Source organism: Dysidea avara, chromosome 12 (assembly GCF_963678975.1).
Source record: "Dysidea avara chromosome 12, odDysAvar1.4, whole genome shotgun sequence".
Lineage (NCBI taxonomy): Eukaryota > Metazoa > Porifera > Demospongiae > Dictyoceratida > Dysideidae > Dysidea > Dysidea avara.
The window spans coordinates 6,046,868-6,072,680 of record NC_089283.1 but is presented as its reverse complement, the minus strand read 5'-3'; the positions used below and the strand labels follow the sequence as shown (position 1 = coordinate 6,072,680).

Here is a 25,813-nt window from a genome sequence, read left to right as displayed (position 1 = left end):
GGCTGGCTGGCTGGCTGGCTGGCTGGCTGGCTGGCTGGCTGGCTGGCTGGCTGGCTGGCTGGCTGGCTGGCTGGCTGGCTGGCTGGCTGGCTGGCTGGCTGGCTGGCTGGCTGGCTGGCTGGCTGGCTGGCTGGCTGGCTGGCTGGCTGGCTGGCTGGCTGGCTGGCTGGCTGGCTGGCTGGCTGGCTGGCTGGCTGGCTGGCTGGCTGGCTGGCTGGCTGGCTGGCTGGCTGGCTGGCTGGCTGGCTGGCTGGCTGGCTGGCTGGCTGGCTGGCTGGCTGGCTGGCTGGCTGGCTGGCTGGCTGGCTGGCTGGCTGGCTGGCTGGCTGGCTGGCTGGCTGGCTGGCTGGCTGCTGGCTGGCTGGCTGGCTGGCTGGCTGGCTGGCTGGCTGGCTGGCTGGCTGGCTGGCTGGCTGGCTGGCTGGCTGGCTGGCTGGCTGGCTGGCTGGCTGGCTGGCTGGCTGGCTGGCTGGCTGGCTGGCTGGCTGGCTGGCTGGCTGGCTGGCTGGCTGGCTGGCTGGCTGGCTGGCTGGCTGGCTGGCTGGCTGGCTGGCTGGCTGGCTGGCTGGCTGGCTGGCTGGCTGGCTGGCTGGCTGGCTGGCTGGCTGGCTGGCTGGCTGGCTGGCTGGCTGGCTGGCTGGCTGGCTGGCTGGCTGGCTGGCTGGCTGGCTGGCTGGCTGGCTGGCTGGCTGGCTGGCTGGCTGGCTGGCTGGCTGGCTGGCTGGCTGGCTGGCTGGCTGGCTGGCTGGCTGGCTGGCTGGCTGGCTGGCTGGCTGGCTGGCTGGCTGGCTGGCTGGCTGGCTGGCTGGCTGGCTGGCTGGCTGGCTGGCTGGCTGGCTGGCTGGCTGGCTGGCTGGCTGGCTGGCTGGCTGGCTGGCTGGCTGGCTGGCTGGCTGGCTGGCTGGCTGGCTGGCTGGCTGGCTGGCTGGCTGGCTGGCTGCTGGCTGGCTGGCTGGCTGGCTGGCTGGCTGGCTGGCTGGCTGGCTGGCTGGCTGGCTGGCTGGCTGGCTGGCTGGCTGGCTGGCTGGCTGGCTGGCTGGCTGGCTGGCTGGCTGGCTGGCTGGCTGGCTGGCTGGCTGGCTGGCTGGCTGGCTGGCTGGCTGGCTGGCTGGCTGGCTGGCTGGCTGGCTGGCTGGCTGGCTGGCTGGCTGGCTGGCTGGCTGGCTGGCTGGCTGGCTGGCTGGCTGGCTGGCTGGCTGGCTGGCTGGCTGGCTGGCTGGCTGGCTGGCTGGCTGGCTGGCTGGCTGGCTGGCTGGCTGGCTGGCTGGCTGGCTGGCTGGCTGGCTGGCTGGCTGGCTGGCTGGCTGGCTGGCTGGCTGGCTGGCTGGCTGGCTGGCTGGCTGGCTGGCTGGCTGGCTGGCTGCTGGCTGGCTGGCTGGCTGGCTGGCTGCTGGCTGGCTGGCTGGCTGGCTGGCTGGCTGGCTGGCTGGCTGGCTGGCTGGCTGGCTGGCTGGCTGGCTGGCTGGCTGGCTGGCTGGCTGGCTGGCTGGCTGGCTGGCTGGCTGGCTGGCTGGCTGGCTGGCTGGCTGGCTGGCTGGCTGGCTGGCTGGCTGGCTGGCTGGCTGGCTGGCTGGCTGGCTGGCTGGCTGGCTGGCTGGCTGGCTGGCTGGCTGGCTGGCTGGCTGGCTGGCTGGCTGGCTGGCTGGCTGGCTGGCTGGCTGGCTGGCTGGCTGGCTGGCTGGCTGGCTGGCTGGCTGGCTGCTGGCTGGCTGGCTGGCTGGCTGGCTGGCTGGCTGGCTGGCTGGCTGGCTGGCTGGCTGGCTGGCTGGCTGGCTGGCTGGCTGGCTGGCTGGCTGGCTGGCTGGCTGGCTGGCTGGCTGGCTGGCTGGCTGGCTGGCTGGCTGCTGGCTGGCTGGCTGGCTGGCTGGCTGGCTGGCTGGCTGGCTGGCTGGCTGGCTGGCTGGCTGGCTGGCTGGCTGGCTGGCTGGCTGGCTGGCTGGCTGGCTGGCTGGCTGGCTGGCTGGCTGGCTGGCTGGCTGGCTGGCTGGCTGGCTGGCTGGCTGGCTGGCTGGCTGGCTGGCTGGCTGGCTGGCTGGCTGGCTGGCTGGCTGGCTGGCTGGCTGGCTGGCTGGCTGGCTGGCTGGCTGGCTGGCTGGCTGGCTGGCTGGCTGGCTGGCTGGCTGGCTGGCTGGCTGGCTGGCTGGCTGGCTGGCTGGCTGGCTGGCTGGCTGGCTGGCTGGCTGGCTGGCTGGCTGGCTGGCTGGCTGGCTGGCTGGCTGGCTGGCTGGCTGGCTGGCTGGCTGGCTGCTGGCTGGCTGGCTGGCTGGCTGGCTGGCTGGCTGGCTGGCTGGCTGGCTGGCTGGCTGGCTGGCTGGCTGGCTGGCTGGCTGGCTGGCTGGCTGGCTGGCTGGCTGGCTGGCTGGCTGGCTGGCTGGCTGGCTGGCTGGCTGGCTGGCTGGCTGGCTGGCTGGCTGGCTGGCTGGCTGGCTGGCTGGCTGGCTGGCTGGCTGGCTGGCTGGCTGGCTGGCTGGCTGGCTGGCTGGCTGGCTGGCTGGCTGGCTGGCTGGCTGGCTGGCTGGCTGGCTGGCTGGCTGGCTGGCTGGCTGGCTGGCTGGCTGGCTGGCTGGCTGGCTGGCTGGCTGGCTGGCTGGCTGGCTGGCTGGCTGGCTGGCTGGCTGGCTGGCTGGCTGGCTGCTGGCTGGCTGGCTGGCTGGCTGGCTGGCTGGCTGGCTGGCTGGCTGGCTGGCTGGCTGGCTGGCTGGCTGGCTGGCTGGCTGGCTGGCTGGCTGGCTGGCTGGCTGGCTGGCTGGCTGGCTGGCTGGCTGGCTGGCTGGCTGGCTGGCTGGCTGGCTGGCTGGCTGGCTGGCTGGCTGGCTGGCTGGCTGGCTGGCTGGCTGGCTGGCTGGCTGGCTGGCTGGCTGGCTGGCTGGCTGGCTGGCTGGCTGGCTGGCTGGCTGGCTGGCTGGCTGGCTGGCTGGCTGGCTGGCTGGCTGGCTGGCTGGCTGGCTGGCTGGCTGGCTGGCTGGCTGGCTGGCTGGCTGGCTGGCTGGCTGGCTGGCTGGCTGGCTGGCTGGCTGGCTGGCTGGCTGGCTGGCTGGCTGGCTGGCTGGCTGGCTGGCTGGCTGGCTGGCTGGCTGGCTGGCTGGCTGGCTGGCTGGCTGGCTGGCTGGCTGGCTGGCTGGCTGGCTGGCTGGCTGGCTGGCTGGCTGGCTGGCTGGCTGGCTGGCTGGCTGGCTGGCTGGCTGGCTGGCTGGCTGGCTGGCTGGCTGGCTGGCTGGCTGGCTGGCTGGCTGGCTGGCTGGCTGGCTGGCTGGCTGGCTGGCTGGCTGGCTGGCTGGCTGGCTGGCTGGCTGGCTGGCTGGCTGGCTGGCTGGCTGGCTGGCTGGCTGGCTGGCTGGCTGGCTGGCTGGCTGGCTGGCTGGCTGGCTGGCTGGCTGGCTGGCTGGCTGGCTGGCTGGCTGGCTGGCTGGCTGGCTGGCTGGCTGGCTGGCTGGCTGGCTGGCTGGCTGGCTGGCTGGCTGCTGGCTGGCTGGCTGGCTGGCTGGCTGGCTGGCTGGCTGGCTGGCTGGCTGGCTGGCTGGCTGGCTGGCTGGCTGGCTGGCTGGCTGGCTGGCTGGCTGGCTGGCTGGCTGGCTGGCTGGCTGGCTGGCTGGCTGGCTGGCTGGCTGGCTGGCTGGCTGGCTGGCTGGCTGGCTGGCTGGCTGGCTGGCTGGCTGGCTGGCTGGCTGGCTGGCTGGCTGGCTGGCTGGCTGGCTGGCTGCTGGCTGGCTGGCTGGCTGGCTGGCTGGCTGGCTGGCTGGCTGGCTGGCTGGCTGGCTGGCTGGCTGGCTGGCTGGCTGGCTGGCTGGCTGGCTGGCTGGCTGGCTGGCTGGCTGGCTGGCTGGCTGGCTGGCTGGCTGGCTGGCTGGCTGCTGGCTGGCTGGCTGGCTGGCTGGCTGGCTGGCTGGCTGGCTGGCTGGCTGGCTGGCTGGCTGGCTGGCTGGCTGGCTGGCTGGCTGGCTGGCTGGCTGGCTGGCTGGCTGGCTGGCTGGCTGGCTGGCTGGCTGGCTGGCTGGCTGGCTGGCTGGCTGGCTGGCTGGCTGGCTGGCTGGCTGGCTGGCTGGCTGGCTGGCTGGCTGGCTGGCTGGCTGGCTGGCTGGCTGGCTGGCTGGCTGGCTGGCTGGCTGGCTGGCTGGCTGGCTGGCTGGCTGGCTGGCTGGCTGGCTGGCTGGCTGGCTGGCTGGCTGGCTGGCTGGCTGGCTGGCTGGCTGGCTGGCTGGCTGGCTGGCTGGCTGGCTGGCTGGCTGGCTGGCTGGCTGGCTGGCTGGCTGGCTGGCTGGCTGGCTGGCTGGCTGGCTGGCTGGCTGGCTGGCTGGCTGGCTGGCTGGCTGGCTGGCTGGCTGGCTGGCTGGCTGGCTGGCTGGCTGGCTGGCTGGCTGGCTGGCTGGCTGGCTGGCTGGCTGGCTGGCTGGCTGGCTGGCTGGCTGGCTGGCTGGCTGGCTGGCTGGCTGGCTGGCTGGCTGGCTGGCTGGCTGGCTGGCTGGCTGGCTGGCTGGCTGGCTGGCTGGCTGCTGGCTGGCTGGCTGGCTGGCTGGCTGGCTGGCTGGCTGGCTGGCTGGCTGGCTGGCTGGCTGGCTGGCTGGCTGGCTGGCTGGCTGGCTGGCTGGCTGGCTGGCTGGCTGGCTGGCTGGCTGGCTGGCTGGCTGGCTGGCTGCTGGCTGGCTGGCTGGCTGGCTGGCTGGCTGGCTGGCTGGCTGGCTGGCTGGCTGGCTGGCTGGCTGGCTGGCTGGCTGGCTGGCTGGCTGGCTGGCTGGCTGGCTGGCTGGCTGGCTGGCTGGCTGGCTGGCTGGCTGGCTGGCTGGCTGGCTGGCTGGCTGGCTGGCTGGCTGGCTGGCTGGCTGGCTGGCTGGCTGGCTGGCTGGCTGGCTGGCTGGCTGGCTGGCTGGCTGGCTGGCTGGCTGGCTGGCTGGCTGGCTGGCTGGCTGGCTGGCTGGCTGGCTGGCTGGCTGGCTGGCTGGCTGGCTGGCTGGCTGGCTGGCTGGCTGGCTGGCTGGCTGGCTGGCTGGCTGGCTGGCTGGCTGGCTGGCTGGCTGGCTGGCTGGCTGGCTGGCTGGCTGGCTGGCTGGCTGGCTGGCTGGCTGGCTGGCTGGCTGGCTGGCTGGCTGGCTGGCTGGCTGGCTGGCTGGCTGGCTGGCTGGCTGGCTGGCTGGCTGGCTGGCTGGCTGGCTGGCTGGCTGGCTGGCTGGCTGGCTGGCTGGCTGGCTGGCTGGCTGGCTGGCTGGCTGGCTGGCTGGCTGGCTGGCTGGCTGGCTGGCTGGCTGGCTGGCTGGCTGGCTGGCTGGCTGGCTGGCTGGCTGGCTGGCTGGCTGGCTGCTGGCTGGCTGGCTGGCTGGCTGGCTGGCTGGCTGGCTGGCTGGCTGGCTGGCTGGCTGGCTGGCTGGCTGGCTGGCTGGCTGGCTGGCTGGCTGCTGGCTGGCTGGCTGGCTGGCTGGCTGGCTGGCTGGCTGGCTGGCTGGCTGGCTGGCTGGCTGGCTGGCTGGCTGGCTGGCTGGCTGGCTGGCTGGCTGGCTGGCTGGCTGGCTGGCTGGCTGGCTGGCTGGCTGGCTGGCTGGCTGGCTGGCTGGCTGGCTGGCTGGCTGGCTGGCTGGCTGGCTGGCTGGCTGGCTGGCTGGCTGGCTGGCTGGCTGGCTGGCTGGCTGGCTGGCTGGCTGGCTGGCTGGCTGGCTGGCTGGCTGGCTGGCTGGCTGGCTGGCTGGCTGGCTGGCTGGCTGGCTGGCTGGCTGGCTGGCTGGCTGGCTGGCTGGCTGGCTGGCTGGCTGGCTGGCTGGCTGGCTGGCTGGCTGGCTGGCTGGCTGGCTGGCTGGCTGGCTGGCTGGCTGGCTGGCTGGCTGGCTGGCTGGCTGGCTGGCTGGCTGGCTGGCTGGCTGGCTGGCTGGCTGGCTGGCTGGCTGGCTGGCTGGCTGGCTGGCTGGCTGGCTGGCTGGCTGGCTGGCTGGCTGGCTGGCTGGCTGGCTGGCTGGCTGGCTGGCTGGCTGGCTGGCTGGCTGGCTGGCTGCTGGCTGGCTGGCTGGCTGGCTGGCTGGCTGGCTGGCTGGCTGGCTGGCTGGCTGGCTGGCTGGCTGGCTGGCTGGCTGGCTGGCTGGCTGGCTGGCTGGCTGGCTGGCTGGCTGGCTGGCTGGCTGGCTGGCTGGCTGGCTGGCTGGCTGGCTGGCTGGCTGGCTGGCTGGCTGGCTGGCTGGCTGGCTGGCTGGCTGGCTGGCTGGCTGGCTGGCTGGCTGGCTGGCTGGCTGGCTGGCTGGCTGGCTGGCTGGCTGGCTGGCTGGCTGGCTGGCTGGCTGGCTGGCTGGCTGGCTGGCTGGCTGGCTGGCTGGCTGGCTGGCTGGCTGGCTGGCTGGCTGGCTGGCTGGCTGGCTGGCTGGCTGGCTGGCTGGCTGGCTGGCTGGCTGGCTGGCTGGCTGGCTGGCTGGCTGGCTGGCTGGCTGGCTGGCTGGCTGGCTGGCTGGCTGGCTGGCTGGCTGGCTGGCTGGCTGGCTGGCTGGCTGGCTGGCTGGCTGGCTGGCTGGCTGGCTGGCTGGCTGGCTGGCTGGCTGGCTGGCTGGCTGGCTGGCTGGCTGGCTGGCTGCTGGCTGGCTGGCTGGCTGGCTGGCTGGCTGGCTGGCTGGCTGCTGGCTGGCTGGCTGGCTGGCTGGCTGGCTGGCTGGCTGGCTGGCTGGCTGGCTGGCTGGCTGGCTGGCTGGCTGGCTGGCTGGCTGGCTGGCTGGCTGGCTGGCTGGCTGGCTGGCTGGCTGGCTGGCTGGCTGGCTGGCTGGCTGGCTGCTGGCTGGCTGGCTGGCTGGCTGGCTGGCTGGCTGGCTGGCTGGCTGGCTGGCTGGCTGGCTGGCTGGCTGGCTGGCTGGCTGGCTGGCTGGCTGGCTGGCTGGCTGGCTGGCTGGCTGGCTGCTGGCTGGCTGGCTGGCTGGCTGGCTGGCTGGCTGGCTGGCTGGCTGGCTGGCTGGCTGGCTGGCTGGCTGGCTGGCTGGCTGGCTGGCTGGCTGCTGGCTGGCTGGCTGGCTGGCTGGCTGGCTGGCTGGCTGGCTGGCTGGCTGGCTGGCTGGCTGGCTGGCTGGCTGGCTGGCTGGCTGGCTGGCTGGCTGGCTGGCTGGCTGGCTGGCTGGCTGGCTGGCTGGCTGGCTGGCTGGCTGGCTGGCTGGCTGGCTGGCTGGCTGGCTGGCTGGCTGGCTGGCTGGCTGGCTGGCTGGCTGGCTGGCTGGCTGGCTGGCTGGCTGGCTGGCTGGCTGGCTGACTGGCTGGCTGACATTTGATGTTTGATGGACTAATATTATGCCATAAAGGTGATTTTCGTCATGTAATATGTTTCTAGGATGATTATTAAAGGCGGTGTTTTAGGCAGTGTGTCAGTTTTGGGAGGATCCCTACTTAAACAGTACTATCGTACTGTTTGATACTCTCAGTAGTAGTTTGATGTATAATTTTGAAATATGTCAGGCAATTAGCCATATTATACTTGTTTGTCAAGGTCCCTCTACAAAATCTGTTATACTAATCTGATTGGCTAAAATAGTGTGTGTTTCTATTGGAAGTGCGTGTTCGATTTGACAACTAGTGTTACCATAGAAATATATGCCCCATAGCATAGCAACAATATGGTTACTTATCAATGGTTGCTAAGTAACCATTGCTAAAGTATACATCACTTTGGTGCATAGCAATGATTGCTAAGCATAATCAGTCTTTTTGCAGTGGTTATTTTTTTTAAATTTCTGTTGCTTAGTAGCAGTTGCTATGGTTGTCGGATTAATTTGTAATAGGACGGCTGGCTGTGGTATTTGGGATTAATAGTGCGAGCACTATAAACAGGAAGGAGTAAAATAGTGCGAGGCAAATATCCTTTATTTCATGTAAAGCTATTTTATGTGTTACAGTATGCCTGGTTACCTAATCAGTCCAAAATTTATTGGCTTCAATATACAAGTGGCTGTGTAAGACAGACAATTTGTGGCTGGATCTGCAAGAACCCCACATGTTAGTGCATTTTTCAAATTCCATTTTATTCCATTTTCTTTTTCTAATGGTCAACCAAAGTTTCAGCTCTAGAAGCCAAGAACTTTTGAAATTACAGTGCTACAAAGTGGCAACAACAGAAAGATCAATTTCTGCAGTGACAATATGGAAAATAAACTACAGGTGCATAGTCAAACGTTCATAACTTATGAATACAGTTCTCTATTAAGATTAAACTTATGCCTCAGGTTCTCCATGAACAAGTTTTGTTTTCCAGGCCCTTCTTATGACCAGGGTGAAGGCAAAAACTTGAGAAAGAAAACCATAACGAATTGCTCGTCCAACATAAGGCAGACTAATGCTCATATCTTCCGTCTCCTTGTTAGTACTGACATGAAACAAATATGTTTGAATGTCTCTTGCTTTGGGGATCACGATGGTACCAAGGGTGTTTCCGTTAGAACCTTCCTTCATTGTATAACAAGCACTTAAAAATTTTACGGAATTTTTCTTCAATATTTCACCAATTGTGTTTATTGCATTCTACTGTAAAATTAGACTTGCACTAACATGTGGGATTCTTGCAGATCCGGTCACATTTATTCACACTTAGGGAATGGAATAGTCTATTTAGAGAGGTGGCTTCTATATAGCTCATTACTACCACTATATTAAGTATTCCGCATGCATATACATACTACTGCGGAGCCTGTCTTAGCTGCTACCTGTATAGAAAAGCTACCTCTCAGTCTCGCCAGCCAGCCAGCCAGCCAGCCTGTACTTTTTCTTTTTGCCATTTGGCCAGAAAAAGACAACAAAAGATAAAATACAGGCTGGCTGACGAGACTACCTACCTCTCTATATAGGCCAAATAAAATTTCTAAAGTAAAAGCAGTAAAGCAGTGTTTCATCTATCTAATGCAACCAACTGCACCATGTGATCCCTGTTCACACTATCTTCTAAAACAGGTACAGCATGACACAGTTTAAAATAAATTGCTGGGAATCAATCATGCTATGCCGTGCCATGCCAAGCCAGGCCCAACCCGGCACAGGTGGGCTAGCATCGGTTGGACCCGGTATAGGATGCAATGTGAACATATTCTGAGACACTCAACTCAGGTTAATAACTATAATTTGGTTTTGTTAAACCTCAGCCAGGATTTTCTACTCACTAAAACCATTCTACTATCTGGCTATGACATATTGTGCTCTGTGACAGTTATGCTCTGGCAACACATTGGTATTCCTAGCAAAAGGAGCACTGACTAGCTAAAACATGATGGCCATAATATTGTACCATGGTACATCTTATTTCAGCTGGTTGTGTGCCTGGTCACTACAAATTTAGTACCGTACAGCAAGTTATATGTGCAAGGTCAAATTTTTGAAGTTCAACTTGCAAAGTTTCTGCTGGCAGACTGAATTTCTTATATTTTGAGTGAGCAGAGTTTTGCCTAAACCATCTGCATTCTTAAATGTTTGTAACTTTTCCATAGTATCCAAAGATATACATAGAAATAGGTTAAGTAATCATTTAAAGTCTCCAGTTCCTGTTAGGTTAGATAATCCTAAGGCTGCAGCACATGTTGCTGTCAGACCTTCAGTGCTGGCTACTGTAAAGTGCTAATAATAATAATAATAAATTATTTGTGTCTTACATACTTCACAATCACAGAAATTTATGCTGGAGACTATTTTAGCTGCTTCGCAAAACCTCGGACCTTGCAACAATGGTACTTTTTCATTAAGTATCTAATTAATTAAAAGCTTATTAATCATTATGCATTTGTTTTATCCTATTATATATTATTCAGCATGCACACTATCAAGCTCGTGTCAGAAGCAGTAGTGTGAACTATAGCCAACCCTAGTTTAATAACCTGAGTTGAAAACACTCTGGCCAGCCTAGGATATTGTGAAAGGGGTGTTAGACAAGTTTCACTGTACTGTGACACACAGTGAGTTGTAAAATTCGATTAGTTATATGCTTCATCATGAAATGTGTAATCCAAAGTATTAGTGCATAAGTAGTGAAATCACTTATATAAATGTATTCGTGTGCTTCATAACTAATCCTCTCTTGATCTTACTACTATGAATTCTATAGTTAGTTGATTGCTAATATGTTCCATATATCAGCAGTACTAGGACTACTAGCATTGGAAGTTCGGAAAGGCAACAACTCTTTTCAACTGCACAATTAACCTTGAGAGATATCTTGAATATCCTATGTTTTATCAAAGAAAGGAAGCATGAGCGTATTTAGGGAGGTTTCCTGGGTTTCCAGGAAAGTTGTAACTTTTGGGCTTGCAGCAGGGACACCTTAGTTTGAAACAGGACAGGGCAATAAGTTTAAAAGGAGACTTACCAAAAGTGGATTAAGGATATACATTTATAAAGATTGAGATGCTCTAATCGGCTACAATATAAATGTAAAACATTTGAAATTTAAGAATAATTTAACAGATAAATCTTTATTTTTCATTTTTAATGAAGAATTTTGATATGTATTTGAATCACTACAATTGCTGACCAGCCATAATCTATAATAATTGACATTTAGGAACCAATCATATTGAATATAGTATATGAACATGATTCTACTAAACTTTGAAGCATTTTAATGTTGTCAGCTGTGGGGGGTTACACCCCCAGACCCCTGCACTTATAACTCATTATTAAATCTGGAAATTAACTTGGAAAAATCCATCACTGACAGGTTGTTTTTCAGCTTTGACGTATAGTATTTTTATAATTTTACTACAAGGTAGTATAATGGGAATAAAATCCATTGCTCATAGTAGCAGTCACCATCTGGGTATTGAATCTAGGACCTTGTGATCGCTAGGCCAACTGTACTATTACAAGTATCTGGATATAGTTGTTATAAAATGTCAGTACTATCCAACTTCCCAATCTTCATTCTGTGTCACTGTAAGTATTAGTATTGGTATTTGAAAAGTTCCACTGTACATATTCATTTAGTGGTGTCTGGTTACCACTAGCCATGTACGAGAAAACAGAAAGGCGCCATGTGTATCATAAAGTAGCTGATGATGATAAAATGACAATATGTGTGTATATATAGCATGTCTATGTGTTTGTGTGTGTGTGTGTGTGCATGTACGTGTGTGTGTGTGTGCATGTACGTGTGTGTGTGTGTGTGTGTGTGTGTGTGCATGTACGTGTGTGTGTGTGTGTGTGTGTGGATGGTGTGAGGATGGTCTTGCTGTAAATAACTGTAATTAATCCAATCCAATCATCCGTAGCATCACAAACTTCAGCAGTGGGCAATAGAATACATTGTGAAAGGGCCTAGTGATCTGAAATGACATAGGCATCTGGCGGAGAGATTACTACCAGTTGAAGAACGACAAGGAACCATGGTACCAGGTATGTATCCATTGATGTTATGGCTGAGTGGGGTGCTTCCCCATGTCATCAGGGGAAGCCTTTGCACACATTGTACCCATTTAACAACTGGGTACAATGTGTGTAAAGTTCCTTGCTCAAGGAAACAAAAACAACAGTACTTAATTAGCTGAACCTTTTGATTACCAGGCTGGTGCTTTAACCATTTGGCTTTGCTACCTCACACACACACACACACACACACACACACACACACACACACACACACACACACACACACACACACACACACACACACACACACACACACACACACACACACACACACACACACACACACACACACACACACACACACACCTCCTCTCCTCTCCACTACCATAAAGATAATGTGGCCTTCATATCGCTATATGAAGAAGCTTAAGATATTGACTCGACAGTTTTGCACTAGTCAACAGCTTTGCTAAGGAACCAACAATGACATAACGGGGAACAAATGCTAAGTCTCACATAACGGGTGAAAGTCCAGGTGGTACTGTACTTGGGTGCCTGCACCTTCAACTGTAAGACATATGGTATAGCCTCCTACAAGTTATTAATTCTGCCCAAGGAGTGTGCTGACTCACAGTACCTGACAAGTGTCCCCCACTCCAGTGTTGATTCACTGGGTAGCTGTGACCATGCAGCAGTAGCTGAAAGCTTTGTTTTGCTTGCTGTGTGTATATGTGTGTGTGTTTGCGTGTGTGTGTGTCTCTCTATCATATTGTGGTAGTTAACATGCTGGAAAATATGTCAATTTGAAACAAAGGCTATATGATGCTTGTGTACATCTCTGTATCTTATTTTCATGCTACATATCAACAGCCAGCAATTTGGTGTTACTCTTAACACACTTTTGATAATGTTCTTTATCATTATGTGATGCCTCTTGGGTCCATGTGTGTTTGTCGGAGGTGTGAAACCATCCTTGAAGTGTGCCGTATCACTCGACGGTTGGTACAGTAGGCTATTATGACTTAATATGATTCAGCAATGATCATTAAACAATTGTTAAACAACATTTGATCAACTACAATCACGCACACCTTAGCAGCCTACAACAATTTTCAGTTCATGTGTTCATACCTACAGTCATGTGTCCGTGCTCGCATGATCTTTGCCTTTGCATTAGGAAAGCTATATACAATCATGTCACTGGGTGTGGAATCTCAAAATGTTGATTTTTATAATGAATAATGTCTCTGTAAAATATGCTTATCTGTATCTAAAAGTTTTTAATAATATAATATAATAATGATCGAGATGTATTTGATACCATTTTGACCATTACTGTTACTGCTAGTACTGCTAGTAAAAAAATCTTAAGCCAAATGCGTTAGCATTGTAGATAATAGGTTATTTAAGAAACTGTTTTTATAATTCAGTTTTCACAAAATTTGTTCCAATTAGCAAATCCTTATATATTGAATTCATTAGCAGAAAACGATTTTAGGCATGCTTCCTGTCTGTGGTAGTAAACAATAGACTATGGTCAATATAGTGCCACAGAATAATGAATTTAGCTTATTTTTTTTATTAAACTCTGAAACAATCATTAACATGTACAGTAGGCTAGCAATGTAATTGACAGAGTCAGTGACATAACCAGTCAACACAGTGGGATGTGTGTGGGGACCTCAAAAAAAGCTGGCGTTTTAAATGTGTACAATGTCTTTCATTCAGTTCCTTACAGAATCTAAATACCTGTTAGTTAGTTAATACATATGTATATAGCAGGTATTGTTACTGTGTAGTGCTTTGGACATGCACAAGAAAGTTCTATATGAGTAATGAAAATCCATAGTCTATGCAGTGTCAATTTGATAACTACTGATTTGCTTTTTCTGTTGTTAAAATGATTGTTATCATGCATTTTTTATACATTTAGTCAATGCGGGAAAATCCCTACACTGGTATGTTACCACCATCTGTTCAATGCCAAAGTAGAGATTATCCCACACAGACTAGTTACCATCATTCTTTCACTACTTTTATTGCTGGAATCCTACTTCATTTTTAAACTAATTATTTTATCTCTTTGTTATAGCATAACTATGATATACCCGTGTGACTGTGACTGCTTTATTAGAGTATTTCAGTCTTGCTGCACAATAGATTATAGGGGCCTGGTTCAATACCGTGTCTTGCTTACTACTGGTTGCAACTAGGTCATTAAAAATGTGGTCACCCAGGGTGTGGCAACATGTTCAGATTGTTTAAGGATGTTGTCCTATGCAAACATTTTATAAGTACAGCTACACGTCTCTACTCCCTCTTGAGTGCTTCAAATAATTTTGTGGTATCTAACTATGTGCTCATCTAGGAAAGTGTTGATAAGAAAAATTAACGCATCATTTTGGTTTGCATGAAGAAGATGATCATGTCATTGAAAAGGAAAAGTGCAAAAGGCAGACACCTGTCAAAACCAGAAAAGACACATGCCACCCACAAGTATATGTTGTTGTGGCATGAAATGATGGCCATGCATTGCTTTGTTTGGCCTCTAGCCTTGTGACTGTGGTCAGGCAGGCAGGAAAGTAGGCAGACCAAAATTAGATTTTGGCTACTTTTAAAAATTCACTATCCGGCAGCCATTTTTGTTTTAAATGCTGGTAATTGATAATAGATGGACTAAAACTAAGTAATTTTCATCACATATGATATTTCTATGATGGTTTTTAGACTCACAGGTAGTGTTTTTCTAGTACAGGTGTAATGTTCTAGTACAGTTCTAGTTAAGTTGCCAGAAATATTTTAAGTTAGTATTAATTCTAGTATTAATTCTAGTATCCATGACTGAAACAATTTTAGTTAGTAATATAGTACCTGCAATTTAGTAAGTATTAGCTATAGTACAGTACTAATGCTAAGAATATAATCATACTTTGTCATACTTATTCGTTGCTTCTACAAAAACTTGATCACTAACTATAATACGTGTATTACAATTGTCATCCTATACCATTTTGAGTAGACCCCAATAAAAGAATTTTTTTACAAACATCCTACATGTACCCAAACAGTATACTTCTTGTTTCTATGTAAGAAAACCTCTTAAGGTTTGTCTGTTACGTAGCTTTGTTTCCCCCTTGTCACTTCTCCACCAGAAGAAAATATTCTTTCCAATGGAGCGGTGGCTGCTAAAATGTCACAAGCCACTTGAAAAAGTTGCCTTTGTTGTTACAAAGGTTATAATTATCATCAATATGTACTTCAAAGTGAGGCTATAATGTGCCAGATAGTGAGTTCATTAATCAGGTTCCTGTTAAATCTCAAACAACGGTTGCAGTAGTAGCTGCAGTACTAAAAGTTTTAGTTTAGTCCTAGTATTTGTACAATAAATCTATTAAATTTAGTTTAGTTATTGTTCAAAAACTTAAAAACAACACTTTTCTACCAGTTTTTAAATAGATCGTAATGGAATTATAGTTTAGTCCTAGTTTCCAGAACTAAAAAGAAAAGGCTGTACTAAAACTATTTTTAGTTCTAGTTCCAGTATACTAGAAAAACACTACTCACAGGAACTATTCACAATAGTGGTTGTGACTTCATCTACCACCTAATTTGTTTTTCATTAGCGAATTAGTTAATTCATCCTTGAAATGAATAAAAATTCTATAACAGATGTATATTATTTATTACCTATGAAATTCAGGTGTGTATTCTGTAAGTGGTAAACATCCTGATCACAATCTTTAACTCATTGCTGTGAAATCTGTTTTAGTGGCCACTGGACCTATATGTATACTTACAAGGTTGTTTTTTTAATAGCAAGCTTTCCTTAAGGCCTAAATGTTTGTACATAGGGGATTGATTGGCTTGAAAACCATATTGTATCTTCCATCCACACACTTATATGATATCCCTAAAAGTATAGAGTTTAGTAACCTTGTCTGCCGTTGCTATGTTATATGAGTTTCTGTCTTGACAAGTGTGTAAATTAATTGCTTTGAAAAATTCAGTACATAATCTGGGCCATGGGGTAATCTACAGGTAGTCCTCACTTACACTGTGTTTACTGTAACAATGAGTAGTGATATCACACATTTAAATCAGTGTTAAAACTGGGTCGGGTTAAAACTGGGTCGGGTCAACTGGGTCACATTTTCTCCTGGTGACACAGTTTACAGATTATCCGGGTCTGACCTGGATTGGATCATGTGAGAAACAAAATTGTTAGTTTGACAACATGGAAACTTATTAACGCTAATCACGCAGCTCATTCATGAGCCACGCCCACTTATCGCATTACAAACATACGCTCACCCATGGCAATTTATTAGTAAGTACAGTCTGTAGCACAAAACTGTGTCCGTTGCTGTCTGCAAGCTTACATGGAGCCACGCCCACTAATTGATTATTGTACGAGTTGTACATAGTCTAGTCTTGCAGCAGGATAAGTACTTTTGTGAGCCACACCCACATTAATATATCTGGAAATTGTAATACTAGGTATGCAAGAAGCCACACCCAATTGCTGTCTGTAAACTCACAGTAGCTACGTGGAAGTAAACCCACTGACTGATTTTAAATTATAAACTTACCGGCTTATAGTTATCACAAAACTACTCGTTTACTCAACTCGAATCGAACGCTCAAAACGTAGTCTCGCTCGCTCAAGACTACAGCTCTTATCGCCCGCCTTGGCTTTAATTAATCCTGGTCTGACCCGGGTGAAATCCAGGTCAGTGGGTCATCCGGGTCAGCAGTAGTGACCCGGTTTCAATGCTGATTTAAATGTAATCAGGAATCATCCTTTGTGACCCACTGATTAGCTAGTCTGTTTCAAACTCGTTGTCTACGTAGAGGTTAAGGGTCATGGAAAATGATAATGGTACTTTATTTGGTTATTTGTAAGCATATTGTGCACATGGCTGTGTGGCACTAAATTATTATGTATACGTTGATGAAATAATCTGTGATGTGAATATAAGCAATGATTGTCCAGCTGGCTCTTCTTCTCTCAGTGCTCTCTGGAATTCTCCTATTATACAATGGAAAACAATGGAAAGAAAGGTGAAACATCTGCACTTTACTGAAATTTGGCATAATCATGACATCTTAGATCAAAACACCCATAATTCAAGTTGACAAATTCATACTGTTTTGTCAAATTCACTGCATTAACCTTTCCTGCTATTAAAATTTCCCATTGTGTGGTAGTATGATAGCTAATACTTGTATTTGAAATAATATATTTATATCAGTTAGTTCATCATTAGCTGATCCCTCCTCTACATTATTAGCTAAATTGAGTTAGGAATGAATTTCAAGTGAGTTCCCTGCATAAGATACCTGCATGTGATGTACCATGTGATCATACTGGCTATGGCATGTATGATGCACATGTTGTACTAAACTATTGAACTCTAAGATGTATTTGGTGTTGTGACCACTCAACAATGGTCCACTAGATCTCCAACATTTCCAACCTACACATACCAAGATAACCTTATTTAGTTATGACAATTACTACACAAAAGAGTTCTCATATGAATAATGTTTTCTACACTATGTAGGCGTAACAGTGATTTGTTGCTTAATTATTTTAAAATGGTTTTGTTGCTGCTGTGATGTAATAACAGTATTCATGAATGGTAACATGGCATTAAAGGTGATTGATACTTGGTCATGGCAAATGCACCTACACTAGCAGTGTATTTCTTTGGTAATAGTTTATTCTTAATGTATTTGATGATTTTTTCTCAGATATTTGGCTTGATATAGTGAATGTTATAGACCTATTGCCAAATCGTAATATTATGTTATGTTTGTGAAGGGAAAATCGCATACCTGGAATCAAGACTGTATGACCTTATACTGGAATGAATAAAAACAAATGTTTTCTGATTTCAAGTACACCTGTGATACACATATCTGCAAGCATAGTTAGTCAGTACTGTGGCTGCATTTAAAAAAGCTGTGCATCTTTGTATGGTAAGGAATCCATATTAAACTTGGTAGTGTTTTTGAGGTTTGTAACTATGGTGAGTAGTTAAGTGGACGTCAGGTGAGTAAGGCTGTTTGTAATAACACAGTAAAATCCCACATCATACTTGAATAATGAATAAGCTCTTAGTGTAAACTTTTAAAGGAAGCATATGATTATTTATTTAAACTTGACATCTGTTGTTGTGTGATTTGCATCCCATTTCATCCACCACATAATGGCCGCATAACCTTAGCCTCTAACCAACAGCGCCGAAAGGATCCCTTGGAAAGATGTTATGTAAATACAAACTTTTATGTCAAAACAGCTAACATGAGGTTTCTATTAAACCACCTCTTATTCTAAAATCATTAATAAATAATACCCTTGATGGTGCTAAGCTTAGCTGGGTGGGCTATAATGTTACTAATGAGCAGCAATTGTCATGGAGTCAATAATCATTAAATAAACAAGTAGAAGGAATAAAATGTCCATTAGTATATCTGTAGTATAGCTACGTAATTTTTTCTTCTACTTGTTTGTTTAACATAATTATGATTACTGAACCTGCACATACCACATACAAAGAAAGAATGGTGCCAGGCATGCCATAAAATTAATTTTGTATCTGAATGTGTGCCTGATTACTGAAAAGTGACATGGCCAGTACGCTTCATTTGCAGCAATGTTCTGCCCTTTACAAAGCGTTACAAATAAAGAACAGTATGAGAAGAGTGTCTACCCAGTTGCAATGGAAAATATGGACAATAAGTGTTAAAGCTAGTCGACACAGCCACAGGGAAGTCGTATCATGCTATTGTGAATTGACATCTTGTATTGTCAGCGGAAAGAGCTGGGACACAAAGGAGGAGTCCATGATGCATGCATTGTACGTACTGCAGTTGATGAAAAGGCACATCTTGGGATGAAGCAACATTGAACAGTGAAGAAATCAAGCCCATAGCTATATCCATTGTCGAGTTATGCTTGGCTGGAGGCATAAGTTAGTCAGTCAGTTAGTCAGTCAGTCAGCTAGTCAGTCAGTCAGTCAGTCAGTCAGTCAGTCAGTCAGTCAGTCAGTCAGTCAGTCAGTCAGTCAGTCAGTCAGTCAGTCAGTCAGTCAGTCAGTCAGCATAAATTCTCTTACATAGAATGTTTCAAAAATTTCATAGAAATTTGTTGAAATGGTTTAGGGTTGCTCTGAAGACATTTATGGGCTTGGCTATGTCCCAAACCAATACTGTCATACTGTTATAAAGGGAAAGATGAGGCTGTTTTTTGGGTAACATCGTTGGGCAAGAAAGCCCAAACATCTGTGATCCCTAAAAAGCAGTACTACCGTACTGTATGACAAGACAACCAAAAATAGCAAAATATGTGGCTGTTTTTACTCCTAACTCTAATAATTTGCTAGCTATATAGACAGAAAATATGAAAGCTTGTTTGCTATACATTAATAGGATGATGATTAGTTACATAATCCAAGGCATCACATATAGTTATAGGTCTTCATTTGTGGTTAATAATTGGCTCAAGAAACCATGTAAGGATTGTTACATATAAACAGGTCAGATTTGTATTTACATCCATTCATAGTACTGTATGCAATTAGTCTGAGCAAACAGGTATACAAGAATTCAGTAAGTATATAATTTATGTGTGTAATAGTATAGGAATTTGTTTTGGTACATGAAATGAAGCCAGAACTTATTGCACTGTACTTTGGCACTGCTGTATAGTACAATGTACTGTGTACTCTTAACTGTAGCAAAGTGCACATACATAGCTCGTATTGAGATAGTTATTGTATAGAGTAGCTACCATTATGCTTCTATGTGCTTATGAGATGACTGCAGCTTATTGCCAATGTAACAATTGGTCTCTGTATAATGTTTGCAGCATGTTCATAACATCATGTATGTCTAATATGTATTTTATCATTTTTTGGCCTGCTAGATATGTCGATGAGTAAATATGCTGAAGAATTGGTGAACATCGATTTCACAAATCCTGAAGACATATTTGACTTTAGTGCAGTGCCCTCATCAGAGGAACAAGATGATTGTTACATAACTCATTACTTTGCTCCTTTAGATTATAGTAAACTGCCTCGTAAGCTCATAGCAGAACCGAGTGTGAAACTGTCTGACCTACAGTCAATGACTAACCATTCATATAACAACTACAGAGAAGTTGAGATTAAAATTCATTGTACAAATTGTGGGAATGGGTCTATCTACCCCAACCAACATGCTGGTGAGCAATTATATTATTGTCCAAACTGCCAAGTGAGTTTTTCTCAACAAAAAGATCCTACACCAGCTGATCATGTGCCATGTCACCAAACTGACAAAATGCATTGTTGTGTTTGTGGTCAGGTTTACCAGGACTTGGCTAGGTTCATCTACCACTGCCAGTCACATGACGAGAGTGAATACCATAAAGTGTGTGCAAATAAAAAACCGGTAACAAGTCAACCTCACACTGCAGAAGGGCCACCTGCTCTTGTAGCCATTCCTAGAAATGACATCATTGAATCCTCCAATAATGGTGATGATGCTGCTTATGACGAAGCTAACATTGTAATTGCAAATAATCCCATATATTCCCCTAGCTCTACTTTTCCATTAGCAAATTACAGAACAGTCTCTCCACTATTGCCTCACTCAAGCAGCTACTGTTTATCCAACTGTAACAACCAAGTGGTTTACTATAATCAAATGCTGCATCGCAATCAAATGACTCTTCATCAGCACTACCTCAACATGTGGTTACACCAGTCAACCAATAGATCAAGTAACTGACAAAATATTGTACGTGGTTGCTTTTACAAAGAAATACTTAGAATGCAGCACTTTACAAGTCTGTACGTATAGTCCCTGTGATAGTGATTTAGACATTTAGTAGTTATATTAAATTCTGTACATGTGTGACAAGATGTATGCATGCATTTTACTCGTTAATTATTAGTACAAAAATACAAAATTGTGGGAGTATAACTAGCAACATTGACTAAACTGTATAATTTTTTTATTAATGAAACAAAGATGCATCAATGGTCAACAGGTATTACAGTTAATAATACAGATGTATTTGGCACCTCTAAAGAGGATGTTCTCTTTATATAAAATTTATACTGAGAAACAATCCTGCATGCAGTGAACTATATTTTAAAAGGACAATTTCAACCATTGTATTAATTTCCAGATTCACTACACTGGACCATAGACTGTGCAAAATAATGGCATATTCGTGTAACAAGACTGTAATGGATGCCAGTGGAAATAAGTGTCTGGGTTAACTTTATACAGTAGTGGCTAATATTTAAGTCAATAATTTGACATAATTATACAGTGATTTGTCAATTAGCTGATCCATCCTTCTTTAACATTGTTAGTTAAATTGAATTACCAGCTGGCAGGAAATGCTTTTCTTCCATGTGGTAGTAAACAAGATACATGTACTATGTACGTATGCATGTGGCCAGTCTCAGTATTTATTCTTATTAACGATTAATTTGCTATGCTGTGTATCAGTGCTAATTTTTAGTGGTGACCACAAACCAGTAACCAAGCAAGCCGTATGTGCTTCAAACAGGCATTTTGGAAATATTTCATTGTGTAAACAATAGCAATCATGGGGTCAACAGAAGTAATGGAGAGGTACGGCTTCAGTTTTTTTCAATATGTAGTATCATCTTGAAGATATCCAAACAATGGCAATGTTGTGAAGATCAGTACAGATTTGGTTTTACCGTATACATTCTAAGGGCCTGTAAGAAATCACATTATAACATTATTGATGTTACAGTTACACCAAGTTGAAAGAAAAAATCCAAGTAGTGCTCCTGATTCATATTATATGTACATGCATATGACCACAATACACCAATATGTCATTTGTTAAAACACACATAATTATGATACATACGTACACTAAAACTATTATTTGCTGGTTTATTCATTCATTCATTCATTGCTATAGTTAGTTACCATGCACAATAACGTTATCCTTATTGGTGTGAAATTGGCTACACCACTTACTGTATTGTTTTGCTATGGTAAAAGCACAGGAAAAATCATGATCACTTAGTAAACAAGATAGCAAGAGGTTTAGTAATAATTTCAGTTCTGACTCTAATCACTTTCTGGCTAGTTAAAAAGTGAGTTATATACTGCATTCATTGGTGTAATCCCTTTCAATTCTTTCCACTGTGGTATCACCTTAAATGGCTAAAGAAACCTTTCATGGATTACTGCAAGTCGGCTAAAGAGATACATTCGTCCCTATTAGCTAGTCAGTTTGTATCACTGGTTAGCCAATATTTGCTAAACAAATATTACCAAGAGAACAAACAGTAAGTGCTCTCAGTTATCTGTGTATATATTTGACTAAAATGATCTTGTGTGTAAACTTTGAGGTCGAGACGTGCTTAAATGTACTTCAATGTACGTACTTTGGCTTTGCACTTTGTCATAAACTGTGTCCTTGTACACTTTGTACTCTATAGCTTTTACATGGTACTATGTAGTTCAGCATTGTAATACTGTATACAGTGGTACACTAAGTTCCATGGTCACTTTAAAAAGAAGGTTGGCATTCAGAGGTAGCTTTTGTACATGTGGATCCACAGTGTTTCAATAAGACAACCAACTTTCGGTAAAACTAATATTATAATAGGTTTATCACAAATCCTGTTAGACATCAGTACTTTTCCATCACTCATTACTCTTCTGCTCTGTGTTATAGTAAACTACCTAGTGGACTTTACCACAATTAATACGGCTTTTTTGTCTGCACTACCTCAATATGCGGCAATGCCAGTCAGTAAATTACAGTTAGCTCTATGAACAACTGCATAGCACTTGTGCTATGATCTGCATTCCCTATTTTAAATGGCACAGTGAAATTTTGTACGGATATAACTTTAGAAATGTATGTATGTTCTAAATTATGAAATATGACTGGAAATTTAACCAGTGTAAAAAGCGTAGCTGCAAAAAGATGCAAACATAAATGGCCAGTATAACCATGACTAAAGATGATATCTGCATGCAGTTGAGTAAACAGTCTGCATTCTATATAGGAAGAAAATCTCCATCCTCACATTAATCAAAGATAAAATAAATTAACAAGTGCTGATCAACCCCACCCCATACTTGTATGTTGTTGTTTCTGTACTCTTTTAGAGTTAATTTTTGTATTTATATGTCAACTTACTGATCCTATGTTCTGAGGGTTTTGTCCATGAAACAACTAATCAAGTGGAAGCAGCCTTACAATTTATCAGAGTACGCAACATAGTATGGTCTTACTGCTTGGCAATAAGAATTTGCATCAAAGCTTAACACACTAGTAGTAGCTCATGTGTTAGGCAAAAAATGGATTGTTATAATGGTTTGAACAAAGGTAGTCTTCCTGGTTAAGTGAATGATATTACTAAATGCTTTGTTCGTTAATGTCGACTTACTTCAAGTTATGTGACAAACCACATGTAGTCCCTGTGTCTGCAGGTCCATACTTATATAGATTATAGAGCCTGTGTGTTGCTATGTTTGTGTGTGTGTGTGTGTGTGTGTGTGTGTGTGTGTGTGTGTGTGTGTGTGTGTGTGTGTGTGTGTGTGTGTGTGTGTGTGTGTGTGTGTGTGTGTGTGTGTGTGTGTGTGTGTGTGTGAGTGTGTGTGTGTGTGTGTGTGTGTGTGTGTGTGTGTGTGTGTGTGTGTGTGTGTGTGTGTGTGTGTGTGTGTGTGTGTGTGTGTGTGTGTGTGTGAGTGTGTGTGTGTGTGTGTGTGTGTGTGTGTGTGTGTGTGCAGTGTGTGTAGAATGTGTAGAGTGTGAGTTGAGTGAGTGAGTGAGTGAGCGAGCAAGTTAGACCATCATGCACAACTAGCTGGTTTCTAGGAAGGTGAATAATGTATATCATAAATTTTACTATAGTAAGAGAGAAAGAAGGCTTAGTAACCTTAAGCTTGGTAAATGCATACAATGTGTCACATTTGTAAGCACTATGAAAACTTGAATCAGCATTTGTAGGTAAGTTTTAAAGGGCTCTGGTAAGATTAACAGGCTGATGATTCAATACTTGGCTATAGACGGGCAATTGGAAACAGTAGAAACAGAAACCGGAAATGGAAAATGGAAATGGTCAAATCATCATATAAATGTACCCTAGAGTGAAAGCTTTGTTCAGTGGCCACCTCTTAAAGAACACCTTCTTATAAAGACCACCTCCATACAAAGACCACATTGTAATTAAATCTCAAAAATAGCTGACCTTATAAGACCATTTCATGGTCCGCTGAAAGACCACCCTCTTTATAAAGACCACCTCTTATAAGAATAGCTAAGATTCCAAGTATGTATTCCATGACTTTATCAAAACAGCTAGGCCCTTATGGTAAAACCTCTGTCATTTTTAAAGACCACCTCTGTACAAAGACCACTTCTATACAAAGACTACATTGTAATTAGGTTCTAAAGATAGGTAAGGCCACTTTGTGGTCACCTTTTATAAAGGCCACCTCTTTACATGGTAATATTTGATAAGCCTCAAACATGTATTTCATGACTCTCATCTACCATTATTGCTTAGTTTGTACCAGAATGTGCCAAGTCCTTACTCCATGTAAGTGAAATGTGGCTAGTACACTACAACCTATATATTGTATCAACAAAAAATGAGGTCTCATAAAGAGATGATGACCTTAAGAGTGTAATATTTTTTAGTAGACCTAGCTGTTTTGATAAATCATGAAATCGATGATTGGAACCTAGGTATTACTACAATGTGAGAGGTGGTCTTTATAAAAGATGACCATGAAGTGGTCTTGTAAGGTCAGTATTCCTTAGCCATTTTTGAGATCTAATTACAAAGTGGTCTTTGTATGGAGGTGGTCTTTATAACAAGGTGGTCTTTAAGAGGTGGCCACTAAATAAGGGTTTTTACTCTAGTACATTTATATGATGATTTGACCATTTTCCATTTCCACTTTCCGTTTCCGGTTTCCATTTCCACTGTTTCCAATTGCCTACTATAGACTGCAGTACGCTACAATGAGCACTACAGAAAGAAATTACGGATAGCAGCCTAATGTCCCTTAACACTATCCCATTCCATGCTAAATGTTTACATTGTTGTGAATTCAGTTGTATTTATTTTGTGGATGCTCTCATGTAACAAGGTAAATTGAGGAGAAAACATACTGACCACCTGGTAGACTCCTGTAAGCATTCGAGCGTAAATCAGATGGCTGCAGGTTCGAGGCTACCTAGGTCCAGTCATGGATTTTTTCTCCTTTCTGCAACTTTTCAAACACACCTTATGTAGCTAAAAGTCTTTGAGCAGGCTGTAGGACCAGGTGCCCTACAGACCTTAAACGCTTGTGCTGTAAAGCATTAATAAAAAGTAAATTGTACAAATTAAAAGTGGCATGAGCAGCTTTTGTTTTTGGCACCATATTGTTAGAAGTTGTAAGTCTTTGAATAGAACAATAAAAGTGCCTCACTCAGCTTAAAGGAATATTAATATTTGCAATGTTGGTCATGACTTCACCTACCAACTAGTTTATTTTATAATTAGTATAATGAAGTTTTATAAATTCTGTAACAGAGATAATTGCCTATGAATTTCAGGTGTGATTGTGTAGCAGTAAAAAATATAGTTGGAACCTGTGTTAGCAACCACCTGTTCACAAGGACACTTCTTTATAATAGTTAACTTTCCCCAAGGGAGGGAACCCACCTGTCTAAGTTGACATTTGCTTGCATAGCAAGGTTTAAATTCTTGGCCTGTGACTGGCCTAAAGTTGATAGGTTCCATGATATCAGTTATGTACGTAGCTACCTGAATGTTCCTGTTTCCAATTTTTGGGCTTTAACTTGAAGATTAGCCTTTGTTCTCACTATGTTAAATTCTGCTGTTTAGACCAACACAATTTTTGCAAAATAATATTATAGAATTATATATAACCTCATCTTTTGTGGTCGTATTTCGCCTGACAAGCATTTATTGTCTGGTTCTGTTCCTGTTAGGCTCACTAAAAATCTCCTACGTATATACCATCCAACGGAAAACTTTGACAAAGAAAAAGTTGACAAATATGCATTTCATCAGATTTGGTAATAAATTAAAGGTTGACAAATATCATGAAATTCCTTTTATTCCATTGAAACTTCTTAGTACAACGCATTTTGTTCCAGCTAGTTTCTTTAGCCATTCTGTTAGCCAATCAGCTAATCCCTCATCTACATTAGCAATTGCAAGTGAATTCCAATGGACCATGTGGTCAGCAAACTTTACAATTGATTAAACTGTTGGCTGTTGTATGTACTATGAAACATCTGATGATCACTAATGATCAAGATCTCAACTTATCATTTCAATGGAACCTACAAACATAGCTACGAATTGAGATTGAGTTTTATTTAGTTTGACAATTACTTCTTACACTATCCAAATAAATATTGTTTTCTGCAACGTGTAGACTTAACAGTGATTTGCTGCTTACCTATTCTGTCAAAATTTGAAATGCATTTGTTGCTATTTTGATG

At 47.1% G+C, this 25,813-nt stretch overlaps 1 protein-coding gene across 5 annotated transcripts in view; it reads left to right on the top strand.

Moving 5' to 3' along the window:
* LOC136240506 (uncharacterized) overlaps positions 1-20,323 on the top strand; it is a 35,378-nt gene extending 15,055 nt beyond the window's left edge. For 2 of the 5 annotated variants that reach the window (XM_066031497.1, XM_066031498.1), the window contains exons 3-4: positions 11,193-11,316; positions 19,220-20,307. In XM_066031497.1, coding sequence (XP_065887569.1) covers positions 11,307-11,316; positions 19,220-20,067 — 858 coding nt within the window. In that variant the 5' untranslated portion in view covers positions 11,193-11,306 and the 3' untranslated portion in view covers positions 20,068-20,307. Of the gene's footprint in view, positions 1-11,192; positions 11,317-16,301; positions 18,904-19,219 lie in introns of all 5 variants that reach the window. The other 3 variants (XR_010693849.1, XR_010693848.1, XM_066031499.1) reach the window with 3 other exon arrangements.
* The last annotated feature ends 5,490 nt before the right edge of the window (positions 20,324-25,813 follow it).